At 35.1% G+C, this 13,834-nt stretch overlaps 2 protein-coding genes across 5 annotated transcripts; both read right to left on the reverse strand.

Moving 5' to 3' along the window:
- Window positions 1-2,494: 2,494 nt before the first annotated feature.
- On the reverse strand, window positions 2,495-9,489 carry si:dkey-76k16.5 (uncharacterized protein LOC566887 homolog). Of its 4 annotated transcripts, none has more exons than XM_058795093.1 (6): window positions 9,050-9,489; window positions 8,853-8,931; window positions 8,643-8,763; window positions 7,739-7,868; window positions 7,247-7,627; window positions 2,495-4,240 (listed from the first exon to the last, which is right to left on the reverse strand). In XM_058795093.1, the coding sequence occupies exons 3-6, from the start codon at window positions 8,740-8,742 to the stop codon at window positions 4,177-4,179; spliced, it is 675 nt and encodes a 224-aa protein (XP_058651076.1). In that variant the 5' UTR covers window positions 8,743-8,763; window positions 8,853-8,931; window positions 9,050-9,489; the 3' UTR covers window positions 2,495-4,176. The 4 variants fall into 4 exon arrangements, 3 of the variants coding, with proteins under 3 accessions (XP_058651076.1, XP_058651074.1, XP_058651075.1); XM_058795091.1 differs by having other exon boundaries at window positions 2,496-4,240; window positions 8,853-8,960; XR_009273840.1 differs by having other exon boundaries at window positions 2,498-4,240; window positions 6,933-7,627; window positions 8,853-8,960; window positions 9,050-9,484.
- A 450-nt stretch (window positions 9,490-9,939) lies between these two features.
- On the reverse strand, window positions 9,940-11,585 carry cst3 (cystatin C (amyloid angiopathy and cerebral hemorrhage)). Its single transcript, XM_058795110.1, has 3 exons — window positions 11,261-11,585; window positions 10,410-10,520; window positions 9,940-10,307 (listed from the first exon to the last, which is right to left on the reverse strand). The coding sequence occupies exons 1-3, from the start codon at window positions 11,459-11,461 to the stop codon at window positions 10,230-10,232; spliced, it is 390 nt and encodes a 129-aa protein (XP_058651093.1). The 5' UTR covers window positions 11,462-11,585; the 3' UTR covers window positions 9,940-10,229.
- Between the last annotated feature and the right edge of the window lie 2,249 nt (window positions 11,586-13,834).

Consider the following 13,834-nt stretch of genomic DNA (forward strand, 5'->3'; position numbering starts at 1 on the left):
TTAACCCAACCAGTGGGTCAGGTTAACTGTGTTGCTGGGTTAAACATTACCCAAACATTGGGTTATTTGTTGTCTCATTGCCTTGCTACGTTTATATTTACCAATATTACTAATAATAAATAACAATCACAAAGAAATGTAAAATTATTATTTTTCTGTAATACAATTACACAACACACAAAATGCAACTGTAAATTCCTTATTAAAGATTTTTTTGAATGGGTGCTATACTGTTACACATTACACCCAATCCCTACAGACACAAATAAAATGTTTTTTTGTAGATTAGTTTCTTTAAAAAACAAAACTTTGTAAACTAGGTACTGTAGATTCCTATTCTTTGTCAACATTGCAGCATCATAACACTATAAAATTTATTATTGCCACAGGAGAATCAGTCCAAACATTGTGCCATTAAATCTAAGCCAAACAAAGAGACCTACAACAGACAATACATGTGACAAATTAAAACGTTACAAGTGGGCAGAAAAAAACTGTTGCCCTCAAATACTTCACACATGAAGACTCATGTCCATCAATATGATATACTGCATGCTGGAGAAATTCCCAGGAAGGAAGATGTTAGTGTAGCTAACATCAAGCACAAAAAAAGGACTTGAAAAAGATAAACAATGGCGAAGGTGTGGGATGTCGTCTCGTCACCAAGGCACAAAATGTACAGGAATGCATCAAAATGTTGGTCCCCACCTGTTAATTACACGACACTTAGTCTTGCAACATAACTTACATTTTTACAAGTTGTAACATTTAAGTTGACTTAAATAAATAACATTTAAGTGTATTTTATGGAAATCAGCCAAACCATCTGAGTTTTCCTGTGAACTGGGTCTGGTAAAGGTTGCTCAAACTAAATATTAATTGTGTTACTGATTTAGGTTTCTTTCTGCTTACTGGCACTTCTTGGTTGTCTACCTAAATTTCATCCAACCAACATGGCATAAATTATGGGGTATTTAAAGCCCCCAGTATATATATATATATATATAGTACTGTGCAAAAGTTTTAGGCCACTAGTATTTTAGCCAGCTAAATAAAAAAATGGTTTTAAGTCAGTTATTTCTATCTTTTGCTGTAGTGTGTCAGTAGGAAATATCAGTTTACATTTCCAAACATTCATTTTGCAATTAATTGTAATAATCCAGTGACATTTTTGTTTGATCTGATCTGGTCCTCATCCAATCTGTCTGGATTGGAATGACATGAAGAAACAGAATAAACTGAGACAGACTAAATCCAGTACAACTGTGGCAACATCTCCAAAATGCTTCAAGAAACCTCCTGCAAAGCTCATGAGAAACTCTGCTCAAGTGCACCGAGGGCAAAAGCTGCTTTAAATTTAAAGGATGATCACACCAAATGTTGATTTAATTTAGTTAATAGAAGTTAATTGATAAAGAAAATCTATTTATGACATTATTTTTGACAGCATCCTCATTTTACAGCATTTTTTCACAAGTGTCTAAAACTTTTAACAGTACTGTAGGTTTGCAGGTAGGTTCTTGAAGCGTCTTGGAGATGTTGCCATGGTTCTTTTGGATTTAGTTTGTCTCAGTTTCTTCATGTCATTCCAGACAGACTCGATGATGATCAGATCCGATCTGTGTGGAGCACTGGCTGTTGTCAGACATTCACTGGATTATTACAATTAATGACAAAATGAATGTTTGGAAATGTAAACTGATATTTCCTACTGACACACTACAGCAAAAGATAGAAATAACTGACTTAAAACCATTTTTAACTGTTGAAAATACTAGTGGCCTAAAACTTTTGCACAGTAGGGTACAACGGGGCTAAAGGCACCTTTGATATTATTTTCATCTAAACCACTAGATGGCACAAAAACGTGGCGTAGCACTTTGCAAAACATTCGCTTTTCAACATGCACCATTTTATTTGTCTGATCTTTGACGCGATCGTGCGCAGCAGTGCAAAGTTGATTCTGTGCTTACTTGATCTTATATTTTATGTTTTTTAAAATGTTGTAGATTTAAGTTGCAAATGAGAATCGCTAAAAATAATGCATATATTTTGAGACAGAGGCCTTCTTTATGATTTTCAGTTTTGCTTAAGATAATTAAAGCAACAGTTTTTAAATAAAGAAAGAATATGTAAAAGTATGTATTTGGGGTAAAAAGCGCCCCTGCTGTTGGGGCTAAAGGCGCAGTAATTAACATGATAATTAAAAGATGGCTGACTTTTCCATTTGTTCACATGACATGGTTAGATTCAGATGGTAAATATCATATATTATGTTGTTATAAATATCATATATATTATGTATGTGTCCATATTAAAGATAATCACAATGTTTAAAATTAAACCATCATATTTAAAAACATGATATTTATCATATAATAAAATATAATTTGTTGTTAGCCTACTACTGTAAATAGATTTTTTTGTTGCTGTGGAACAGTGCGAGAAAGAATTTGAATGCTCTATCAGCCATCATGTTGTCACAAATAAGATGAATGCAATTCAGTGCTGGCTACCTTGTTTCGCACACACCTTTATTCGTTTTTTTTAAAAGATAAAAGTATAGCTTACATGCAGATTAATAAATGCACACACACTAAATACAGTATATATGTGCGTATACATGTTTTTATGCACATTTACTGTAAACACATACAGTAGTACTGGTCAAAAGTGTGGGCACTATTATTATTTTTAATGTTTTTCCGAATCAGAATGAGCTTTGTTGCCAGGTATGTTTACACATACGAGGAATTAGTTTTTTTTTGTAACAGAAGCTTCCACAGTGCAACAGAATGACAGCGACAGGACAAAAAACACAGATAATAAAAAGAAGAATTAAACAATAGAACAAGTAAATAAGGAATTACAATATACAAATTGACAATTGCATGTGCAGGTATATAACAATAGACAGTTATATGTACAGGTATATTATGTGCAATTGAAATGTAGACTAAGTATGTGTGTTAGATAAATAAGTGTATAAATAGTGTGTGTTCCACAATTATTGTCAGGTGTTCATGAGATGGATTGCCTGAGGGAAGAAACTGTTCCTGTGCTGGCCGTTCTGGTGCTCAGAACTCTGTAGTGTCGACCAGACGAGAAAAACAAAACAAAACAGACTTTTTGAAAGAAGTCTCCAATGCTCATCAAGCCTGCATTTAATTGATCAAAAATACAGACAAAAAGAGTCATATTTTGAAATATTACAATTTAAAATAATGGTTTTCTATTTTAATGTGCTTTAAAATATAATTTATTTCTGTGATCAAATCTGAATTTACAGCATAATTACTCCAGTTATCAGTGTCACATGATCCTTCAGAAATCATTCTTAATATGCTTATTATCGGTGTTGGAAACAATTGTGCTGCTTAATATTTTTTATAACCTGTGATAATTTTAGGATTCTTTGAAGAATAAAAGAACAGCATTTATTTAAAATATAAATATTTTGTAACAACACGCTACTACTGTTCAAAAGTTTGGGGTCAGTATTTTTTATTTATTTATTTTTTGAAAGAATATTAATACATGTATTCAGCAAGGATTTTAAATTGATTAAAAAAGTGATAGTAAGGACATACTGTTAGGAAAGATTTCTATATTTTGAAAATCCCTGCCAGGATCCATTCAATCAATTCTGTATAAAGCATCACAGGTTCCAGAAAATTATTAAGCAGCACAATTTTTTCCAACACTGACAATAACCAAATATCAAATCTGCACATAAGAATGATCTCTGAAGGATCATGTGACAAGACGAGTAAAGGCTGATGAAAATTCAGCTTTGCATCACAGAAATAAATATAAAGAATATTAAAACAAAACCATTATTTTAAAATGTAATAATATTTCACAATATTACTGTTTTTGTCTGTATTTTTGATCAAATAAAATGGAGGCTTGATGAGCATAAGAGACGTCTTTTAAAAACATTAAAAATAGTAATGTGTCTAATAGTAATAAATCTAATACTAATAGTAATGTATAGTGTGACTTTGACCAATACTGCATATAAACAAAAGACATCCTCTCACTTTCAACTGTTTCCACCAAATTTATTAATATGTGATCAATATCAAAAGAAGCAGTCACTATCTGGCCTGGCCATGAGTAGCTTTAAGTACTACATTGCATTTCATCCTCAAGTTCTCAAACACATCTGGGTGTTCATATGGTTTGGCACTGTCCTGTCTCCCTGTAGCACTCAGTGACATTACAGATGATGGCTTTCCTAAAGACAAAAGTAGAAGAACAATTATTTAATTTAATGCACAATATTTAAAAATAATTATATTATTGTTTAATACATCAGTACATGTTGGAATTAACATTAGACAAGCTTAATAAGTGATGACATTTTTTTTTACCGTTACCTTTTGTAAACTACTGCAGTTAACTGTTACAGTATACAACATTCAAGTTTACAGTATACATTTCTATAATGTGTTACGCACTGCATTTATCTGCTGACAAGATAGCTGAAGCCCTCATAATGCTTGCAATAAAACGGAAATGAAGCTTGGCCTTTTTCACTAAAAAAAGAATCAAAACGCTAGGCGCATATGTAAACAATGATGGAAACACAATGCATCATACTTGAAGAGTTAACGTAAAGAAATACAAATAATCAAATGGGGGGGGGAGGGGGGGAAATTAAAATTAATTTTAATTTTGACAATTTAAACAGCAGGATTACATAAATTATCGCAATCCTACTGTGTATCAAGCGCCTGCCGCCATTGTTTTGAATGCGCTCGAACATTAACCTGAAACGTCCGAGGACCAAAGACGTCACTTCCTTAAACAGCCGAATAGCCGTTGAAATGGTCTAGACGGCATTTCTGTGAAGAAAATTAAACTAATTTAGTTTAGTTGAACATTGATGCAATAAACGTCAATGTTAAAACTGCATATTTATACCGATTCCATACCATGTATCATGTCATCCTTCATTTTAATGTGTAACATGAGCCTATCTGAGCGAAGCCACTGTCAGATTAATGAAGAGCACGCAGCTCAAGTTACTGCCAGAGGAATACTCGGGACTGATTTAATATTATTTAGTTTATTTTTGAATTATATTTATTGTGATTAACCTCCCACTCTTGTTCACAGTATATTATATTCAATCGTTGCACGCAATCACGGAGAATAACTCGATTAAGATGATCAAACTTATTTTTAATTATTGTCTATAGGCTGGAAATATTTCTTTATTTGAACAACTTAAATTTGATGCAAATATTGAGGATTGCATCATAAAGTCAGCGCGTGAAAAAAATGTGAGCATTTATAATACAAGTTTGCCCTAAACCTTTAATTTAATCATACAGCCTATAGTAATGTTTTAAGCTTTGGCTATTTCTAATGCTTATTAATGTGATATGTTGTTTATATAGTTTTCTCGCTGTTGTGTGTTGAAATAAGGTGATCAGACTGTAAAGAATTGCCTGTACACATACAGTATGGCTCGCGCGCTCCTGTTTAAGTCACGAAATACGCATCTGGATATCGTGACAACATATTCCTTCGTTTCATAATACTCAATTAATTGTTGTAAACTGAGATTGGTGTCTTTAGAAGACGTATCTGTGCTGAATTCTACATAAATAATCCACAACAATGCCGTGCTATGGGCACGGCCATTGATAGAGGCTGCAGCGGAAGTTCTTTTAGGCCGTGTTCACACTTGGCGTCTTTTTTGAAGCTGCCAGCGTCTGTTTTACATTATAATCCTATGGAGTAAACCGTGTTTTCAAAAAAGTCCTGAGCGCTTTTTAAAACGCTACCGCCGGCGTCTTTTTCTGCAGCTCAGAGCGTTTTTTCGAGTTGAAAATAGTTCAACTTTTTTTTTTTTTAAAACGCCCTACGTCAAGCGCCTTTTTGACAGCTGACCAATGACAAGCGAGTGGCGAGTCGTTTCCATAACAACAAAAACAACAAGAAAAAATGAGAAGATAGCCGGTAGACAGATCGTACTAGTTTCGGAGCACAAGGAACAGTATGAAACCGTGCATCATCCAACCGGAGGTCCTGGACTAAATTGTTGGAAGCACTATACAGTTTCCTTCCCCGTATAATGTCGCGCTCCCACAAACGTCGTTGTGAACCGACACCCTCCCCATTAACTTCAAAAGCAGACGTTTCTGCAGCACACATTGCTAGCTACCGTTACCGCTGTTGCTATGGAAACAAAAGACGCTCTCGGCTGCTATTTGTAACAGACGCTGCCAGCTTTTTTTTTTTCATTAAAAAAGCGCTCTCGTCAACTTTTTCTAGTCAAAAAAGACGCCAAGTGTGAACACGGCCCTATTTGAATCTTCCGCTTTTCGAACGCGGAAGTGTGATAAAGGCCTATTTGGTTGCATGTAAATATAGCCAATGAGTCCAGATCTGAATTCCATAGAACACCTGTGGAGAGATCTCAAAACAGCAGTTGGGAGAAGCAATCCAATGCAAACAAAAAATCTCTCCTTACAAAGAAAATGTTTCCTATAAAATTATGATATTAAGATGATACTGGAGCCACACAATGTTTGGCAACATTTTGTATTTCTCTGCAAGCATGATAATAGTGTCTTGAGATTTATTTCACAGCATTGAAATATTACCTTCTTATGGCGGTCATGTAAATACTCTTGAGGAATTAAATAGTTTCCAGCTAAAATAAAACTCTGGATGGGATATTGAATTAATAAATTTGTGTAAAGTTGTTACTCAGCTAACAGACTGGCGGTTTAACCTTCATTCATACAACATTTTAAGTGAAAGCTCTACTATTAAAATAAAATTTATTACAAATGTTTCAATTGTGTATAAAATACTGCTTTTTTTATATAAATTAACCAAAATGAAATAATCACGTAGTTAAAGTCAGTGTGAAACATTAATGTCAATCATCTTTATTCTCTATTGTGATGTACCTGAGTGAAACTGCTTTTCAAACAAGAAAAAATGTTGCACATCAGGAATCGATTGAGGGCTTATTGTCCAGCCCTCATGGTGCACACGTGATTGAGAAGGAAAGAGGAAGTTAATGCTTTTGATTAAAGATTCCAAGGGAATATAAATGAAAAATGTTTTTAAAATCATTCCATTAAACAGTCTGTATTCCGTTAAAAAAAACGAGAACTGTCAAATTTGATTTCATGATGATGTCCAAGACGTTTTTCTTTCTATAAAACAGCAGTATTGACAGTGAATACAAGAGTATTCACGCTAACAAAAAAATTCATACCAGACAGCCCTGTAAGAGGGGTCCTCTGTAAAACCCAGGCTTTTAAAAAGTTTGTAGGAAAGCGGATTGCATTCTTCAATGAAACAGTACACAGGATAGCCCTGAGAATGGAGCCTCTTTGCCATTGTGGTTACCAGGGCTTTGGCATAGCCCTTCCCACGATGCTCTGGCTGAGTGTGCAACATCCCCATGGCACAGTAATCATACAGCAGCACCCAGGACACAGGCTGATTGTTCTCATCTGTAATGCAGCATGTGGGGAAATATCTAATGAGCTTCAGGATGTTCCTGTAACCTTTGTCATCCCCACCAAATTTCCAAGTCTTATTAACTACATTGGCATGTGATTCATTGAGGACAGACAATCTGGACTCAAGTTCACTGAGGAAGGAAGCAAAGATATAAGGGAAAGTTTAAGCATGTTTAAGCTTTTATTTAAATGTATCATGTACAAACAAATTGATATTTTTATCAAAAAGCTTTCCATCTTACCTGGTAATCAGCTCAGGTAAATGACTGGGCTCAGTTAATGTCATAAGGTGCACCAAGGATAACCCTTTAATACTGACACCCCGAGAAGCAGCAGTTTCCTTCAGTATTGGTGAATGGCGTAGATCACATCCTAGAAATGAAAAATAACCAGAATTTATTCAAATAACCATAATTCATATATAGACAGTTTCAACGGCAACAACATAAACAAACGTTACTGCGCATGCGCGCTTTTGTGGCCCTAACTTAACTTCCGGTAGACATTCAAATACAATCAGTAACAACAGCTAAGTCCCTCTAGAGTAGAATATGTTTTGATAACAAGCAAAATATGTTTGCTGCGTAAATCAGACGGCCTGAGATGCAGCGATAACTACTTGGACGGACTTATTAAAAATGCAAATTCATTCTCTGCCAGCAGGAGGCGATTTAAAGCAGGAGAACTAGAGGTTTCCCCGGAAACGGCTGTACGTTACACAAGCAGTGCTGAGTTTACAAACGCTGCTTAATCAGGCATATAACATGCCAGATGAAATAAAAATGACATCGAACATTTTCTAAAGACAGTGTTCCTTCAGAAATACAGTGATATAAAAACACCTGCGCCTCGTTTTGATTTTTAAACATGCGTTACGTGCTCATGTTTATTCAATGAAGCCTTTTGGAAAATCGGTCAGTTTTGATATCATGGTGGGTCGCCACAAATAAATAAATGTATGTGAAACACATCCCACGGCACAACAACCTGAGCCCAACTTCATTACTCATCACTTTAACTGTGTTTGTAGCCGGCGCTACTAACAAGATCGATAAACAAACACAGACCGGAAGTTAACTTAGGTCCTGGCGCGTGCGCCTGATGAAACCGTCTATATATAATATTTTGGGGGGAACATAGTCATACCTCCTATTAGGAAGTATGTGCTCCAGTCAATTGCATCTTCCACAGCAAGCATTCTTCTCAGGACTTCTTCATCGGTACTGTATAGAGTCACCTTCTTCATAAAGTCCTTTGCTCGATTATTCTAACGATTTTAGACATTAGAGATATTGACATAACAGTGGTTTACTTGGACAAAATTTTAAAAAGTTAATAAAGAGCGTTATTTCTCACATTTGGATCTGGTCGAACAATGATAGTGGTAAAATCTGGCCACGTATCCACCAATACCTCTAAAGTGTGTGGTTTCCCTCTGTTCATAGCGAAAACAAATCCATACACCTAAAAACCATCAGGCAATTGATTCAGTGCGACTAAAAACATAAGCTCTACACGATTCAATCGACGTGAAACAGATGCAGACTACTCACCTTTATGGATTTAGGCAGATGTGCATATAAAGTAGTCTCCGCTATTTTCAACTCATCCGAATGTAAAATTTTCATGTTTCAAAGTGAAATCAGTCTGTAAAACCTGTAGAGTGAATGGATTTAGCCAGAAAGAGACAAATACGTCTTTTCCAGACCAGATTTAGAAGACGGAAGCTTGGTGAAATACGCAGGATAATATTTAACCTATGGGTGACCAGACGTCCAGTTTTTCCGGGACAACCCCGGTTTTGACGTCCTGTTCCCCACTCGAGATGTCTTCGGAAATGTCCCCGTTTTATACGTTCAAAACACCCCGCAAATACACTGCAAAAAGCCCGACCGACATAGCCTGCTGATTAGCAGAGCAATCGTCCAGCGTTTGTTTTCATCAACAGAGCAGAGGGCGCTACAAATGACTTCGTCGTACACAGAACATCGTCATAAGAAAAAAATGTATTATCCCATATATATATATATATAATTTTTTTTTTTTTTTAAATCTACAGATAATAACAACTGTTATTGCAACTACAGCAGTCGTGGCAATCAAAATATGGTGGCAAAACATAGTTTCAACACTATCAACATTGTATTAATGCAGCAACTTCACAAAAGTTTATTTCATGCACAGAGGAAAAGTGTGAATGCAACATTGTGACATTTATAAAATCTGAAAGTAAACACAAATATATCACTTCTGGTAGCTCTTATTAAACTGTTATTATAACAAAGTTTACTGTTGGATTACTGTTTTCTTTATGTTCGTGTAAATACATAAATTAATACACAGGTCTACACTAACAGAGTTCGCAATCCTAGAATTTGTAACGTCAAGTAATTATGACTTCCATAATAATAATTGAACCAAATAAACACAGCACACAGACATATTGTGTTCAACCATGTTTTAATAGTAAAGGATGAACCAATATAGAAACATGCGTTTTATCATTTAGAAATTCCTACAAATTGTAGCTTTTTCAGAGCAATGGAGTCTAATAAGATTACATGATTATGTGTTAATGAAGCATATTTTATCATGATCTGTTGTTGGCAGGTTTTCAGGACAAATAAAATGGATATTTTATCAAGAGTAAAGACTTAAGGGTCACCATTATTTCCAATAGCAAGTAAATTTTATTGCTGCATGAATGTTGAAAAGCCCCAAACTGCACTAGGTCTACAGGCAAGTGTTCTCAAGGACTTTAATGGATTTTAACCATGGCTGGCTCCAGACCGTTATTTTGCACTGAGTGACCTTGAAGGAAAAGATAAAAAAGGGTCAATCTCTTTTAACATGGAAATCAAGAAATGTAAACCGATAACCACAATACTGTAAATTAGACACTGTGTGTCTTACCCGTGCAACATCGGGATCCTCATGAACGGCACATAGGGTCTCAACTCCACCCTTTCTGCAGTTGGTTTTGCCCATGTTCACAGTGAAGATGTATTTCAGGCCAGAGACAACCTAGAGTGTCAACCAGAAACATGTTCAGACATAGTTGGGCCAAGCCTGATGTATGTGTCACACAAGCAACCTACATCAACAGATGCTTAAAAGGAGGACCTTTCACAAGTCCTTCTTACCATACACACATCATTATGTTAGCAAAGTTATTTATGCTACATTATTTTTAATTATTATAATAATTTCCTTATGTAGCATATAATATAAATAGTTTTTATGTTGAGGCAAACAGTTATCTTGTTCTCTTTGTACAACTGAGAAAAATGTCATGGTTCTGAGATTTCATACAGTTGTTCTGAACAAATCTTTACATTCATGTTAAAGTTGATCAGTTTCTCCTACTCATCAGAGACAGATTAGATACTAACTTCAATACAGACTAGTATCTAATTAGTTTGCTTTTTCAATGTTACCCCATATGCCATCATGTTATAGTCACTACTTGACTACAGGACAAAAATACTTAATGTAACTTTAAATAACGTACTTTTAAGAAATAAAATATTCAAACTAATAAACATTAAAACATAAAATACACCTCTTTGACTGCCAGAAATACTGATTACGCCCCGTCTTGTACTAAACAGGCCAGTTATGCCAATAAAATCAGGTTTGGCGACGATCATTATTATTATTATTGTCACGGTCACCGTGACTAGGACGAACTTTATGATTGGGCGTGATTCAGTGACGTTCCCAGTTTAAACGATGACAAACCAAATAAACGTTTAAGTACTTACTTGTTTTTGGACCCTGATGACCTCGGAAACCTGACTCACAAACGCATCGTTGCTTTGTCTGTTGTATTGGGCCACTGCGAACTGTAACGCATTCTGAACCCCTTCATCGTTCATGTCTGCATCCGTCGGGCCTCCAATCAACCCAGCGCTTGCCACGGCCAATATCACGGCCAAAAACGGCACAATCATCTTAAAATACATGCTCGAACCGGATTAATTGACTCGCCCTGTCTTGATTCTTCCTTGTTTTGTCGACAAACTGTAACCAAATCTGCTCACCGAGATTATATAAACAAACGTCACTCTCTGTAGCTCTGCGTTTAGGGGCGGGGCGTCGTGCCTGCACCAATCACAGTTTCAGGGAGAGGCAATGGTTATTTTTTTGGGAAAATTCTTTGTTTTGACTTTTTTTTTTCTCTCTTTTTTTTCTTTTTTTCTTTAATTACAGCACTTGTAAGGCAAACACTGTATTGGAATATTCTTTTTAGACTTCCTCTTTACAGACTGAAATTAACTGACATCGTTTTCATCCTTAGGCTATATGATAGTTATGGACCTTATGAAGGATGTTATGGAGTTATGGATCGAAATGTTTGTTAAAAAATATGAATGTAATTTGGTCTTTTCATGTGGAATAATTCCAAAATGTATTCACGAAGATAAAGCCAAGCCTGTTTTGTTATACAGATGTTTTTAGTTGGTTGAGATTTTTGAAGAAAAATAATGTGATTAAATTATTGAATGTATAGCCTATTAATATTGTATATTGTATTTATTTGTTTGTTCGATTTATTTATATGTCTGCTCCACCTACCTGATGTTTGTCGTAATTATTTGATGTTGGTTGTATACATTTTAATGTTATTGGAAACATCTGAGAAAAAAAAAACTTAACTTGTAATTTTATAAAGAATATCTATGTTTAAGATAATTGATACTAAGCCAAATTGAATTACCAGTCTTTACAATTCAAACTAGGCTGTCTGCTTCAGCCTCTGTGTCAAAATTTTTATAAATGCCTCTTTCTTTATTTTTCTATTGACAAATGATTTTCTGTTGACCCATTTGTATAAGCAGATTAAGACATGCAGGTCGTAATGGCTTATGGTTTTATAAATCTGTCTTTGCTATTGTGATCTCAACAAAAGCAGGTGTTAAGCATGAATGCCTGTTATTGTCTCTATAAAACAAAATCCAAATCTCCTCTTAGAAAAAAAATTATGCTGTAAAAAATGTAACTTCCTAACATTTTGTCTAGTTTCGTTCCTCCCATTATATTTAAGCAAAATCAACGCGTGCCAGTTTTACCTTTTGAGAGAAAGCCCAGATAATGGTTTCATTCACTGCAGCTCTTACAGAAATTGTTCATTCATACAGAATCAGATTTTTACAAGATATTTTAACTCACTGGGTTTAACCTCATGCAAAGTCATAGTGATAATTACTGTAAGTGACTGTAAGTACTGCCTGGGATATTTTTTAAGCACCTGTACTTACAGTTTCTCTAGATTTGTACTATGTTATAATTTTTAAAAATATATATTATGGCACTGCTAATGCTGTTTTTATTCCTTATTTAGGCCTATAAGTCAGATTTTGTTAACTCTTTTGTCTCAGCTCTTAATGAACGGTATGTTTAGTCAATGCACTGTGTGAAGCAGCCCAATGATTGATTCTCACCACTAAACTAATCACTGTTATTTGCAGAAAGTAAGAAACGGGGAGTGAGCCTTCAGTTTCCTTCCTTGGATTTTCTATGATTATTTTACAACAAGTAGTCTTGAAACCAGGCAGACGTTTACATCATTATTTAAAACCTCTGTAAACAGGGTTGCAAAAAACCCTCTTAAGTAAAGAAACTGCTAACTAAACTAAACTGAGCTAGACAATGACATCTCTGAATTCAATAATGAAATGCCTTTAACTGAAAATTGAGTGTTTAATCTTATCATTATACATTACTGACACTCTATCCTCCAATTTGATACTGTTAGGTGCTTTGACACAATCTGTATTGTTAAAAGCGCTATATTAATAAAGGTGACTTGACTTGACTTTATTGCAGCTGGCTGCAGGACTTTAGCATAGTCTTAAAGATTAAATAGATTTGCATCAATTTAGTCGATTGTTAATAAGTTGCCCGAACTTGCTTCTGGAGCCCCCAGGGGCTTCATCCCTGCTTCTGGAGACACACTGTCCAGGAGTGTATTGCTGCAAACTATGTTGAATGTAATAATGTATTATCATCTCACCCACTGATTTGGAAATGACAGTAACTACAGTCAAAGAGAGTCATTTGTGGATTCACGAACTGATATATAGGCCTATTACAAAATACAAAACTGCAACATTATGAACATGTTGCTGGAAGCATGACACGAACAATTCAGACGTAACTGAAAATTAGTGAAAGACAAATGAAGAAGAACAGGAGTTCATAATAATGAGCATAGTTTGGATCACAAGACCTTTCCTCAGACAACTAAGCGGAAACCCCGCCCCTTGGCCGATTCTAAAGATTTCATTGGTCATGTCAATCACAGGGCTGCATGCGTAGTACACAACACTGAAACA

Source organism: Onychostoma macrolepis, chromosome 13 (assembly GCF_012432095.1).
Source record: "Onychostoma macrolepis isolate SWU-2019 chromosome 13, ASM1243209v1, whole genome shotgun sequence".
Taxonomy (NCBI): domain Eukaryota; kingdom Metazoa; phylum Chordata; class Actinopteri; order Cypriniformes; family Cyprinidae; genus Onychostoma; species Onychostoma macrolepis.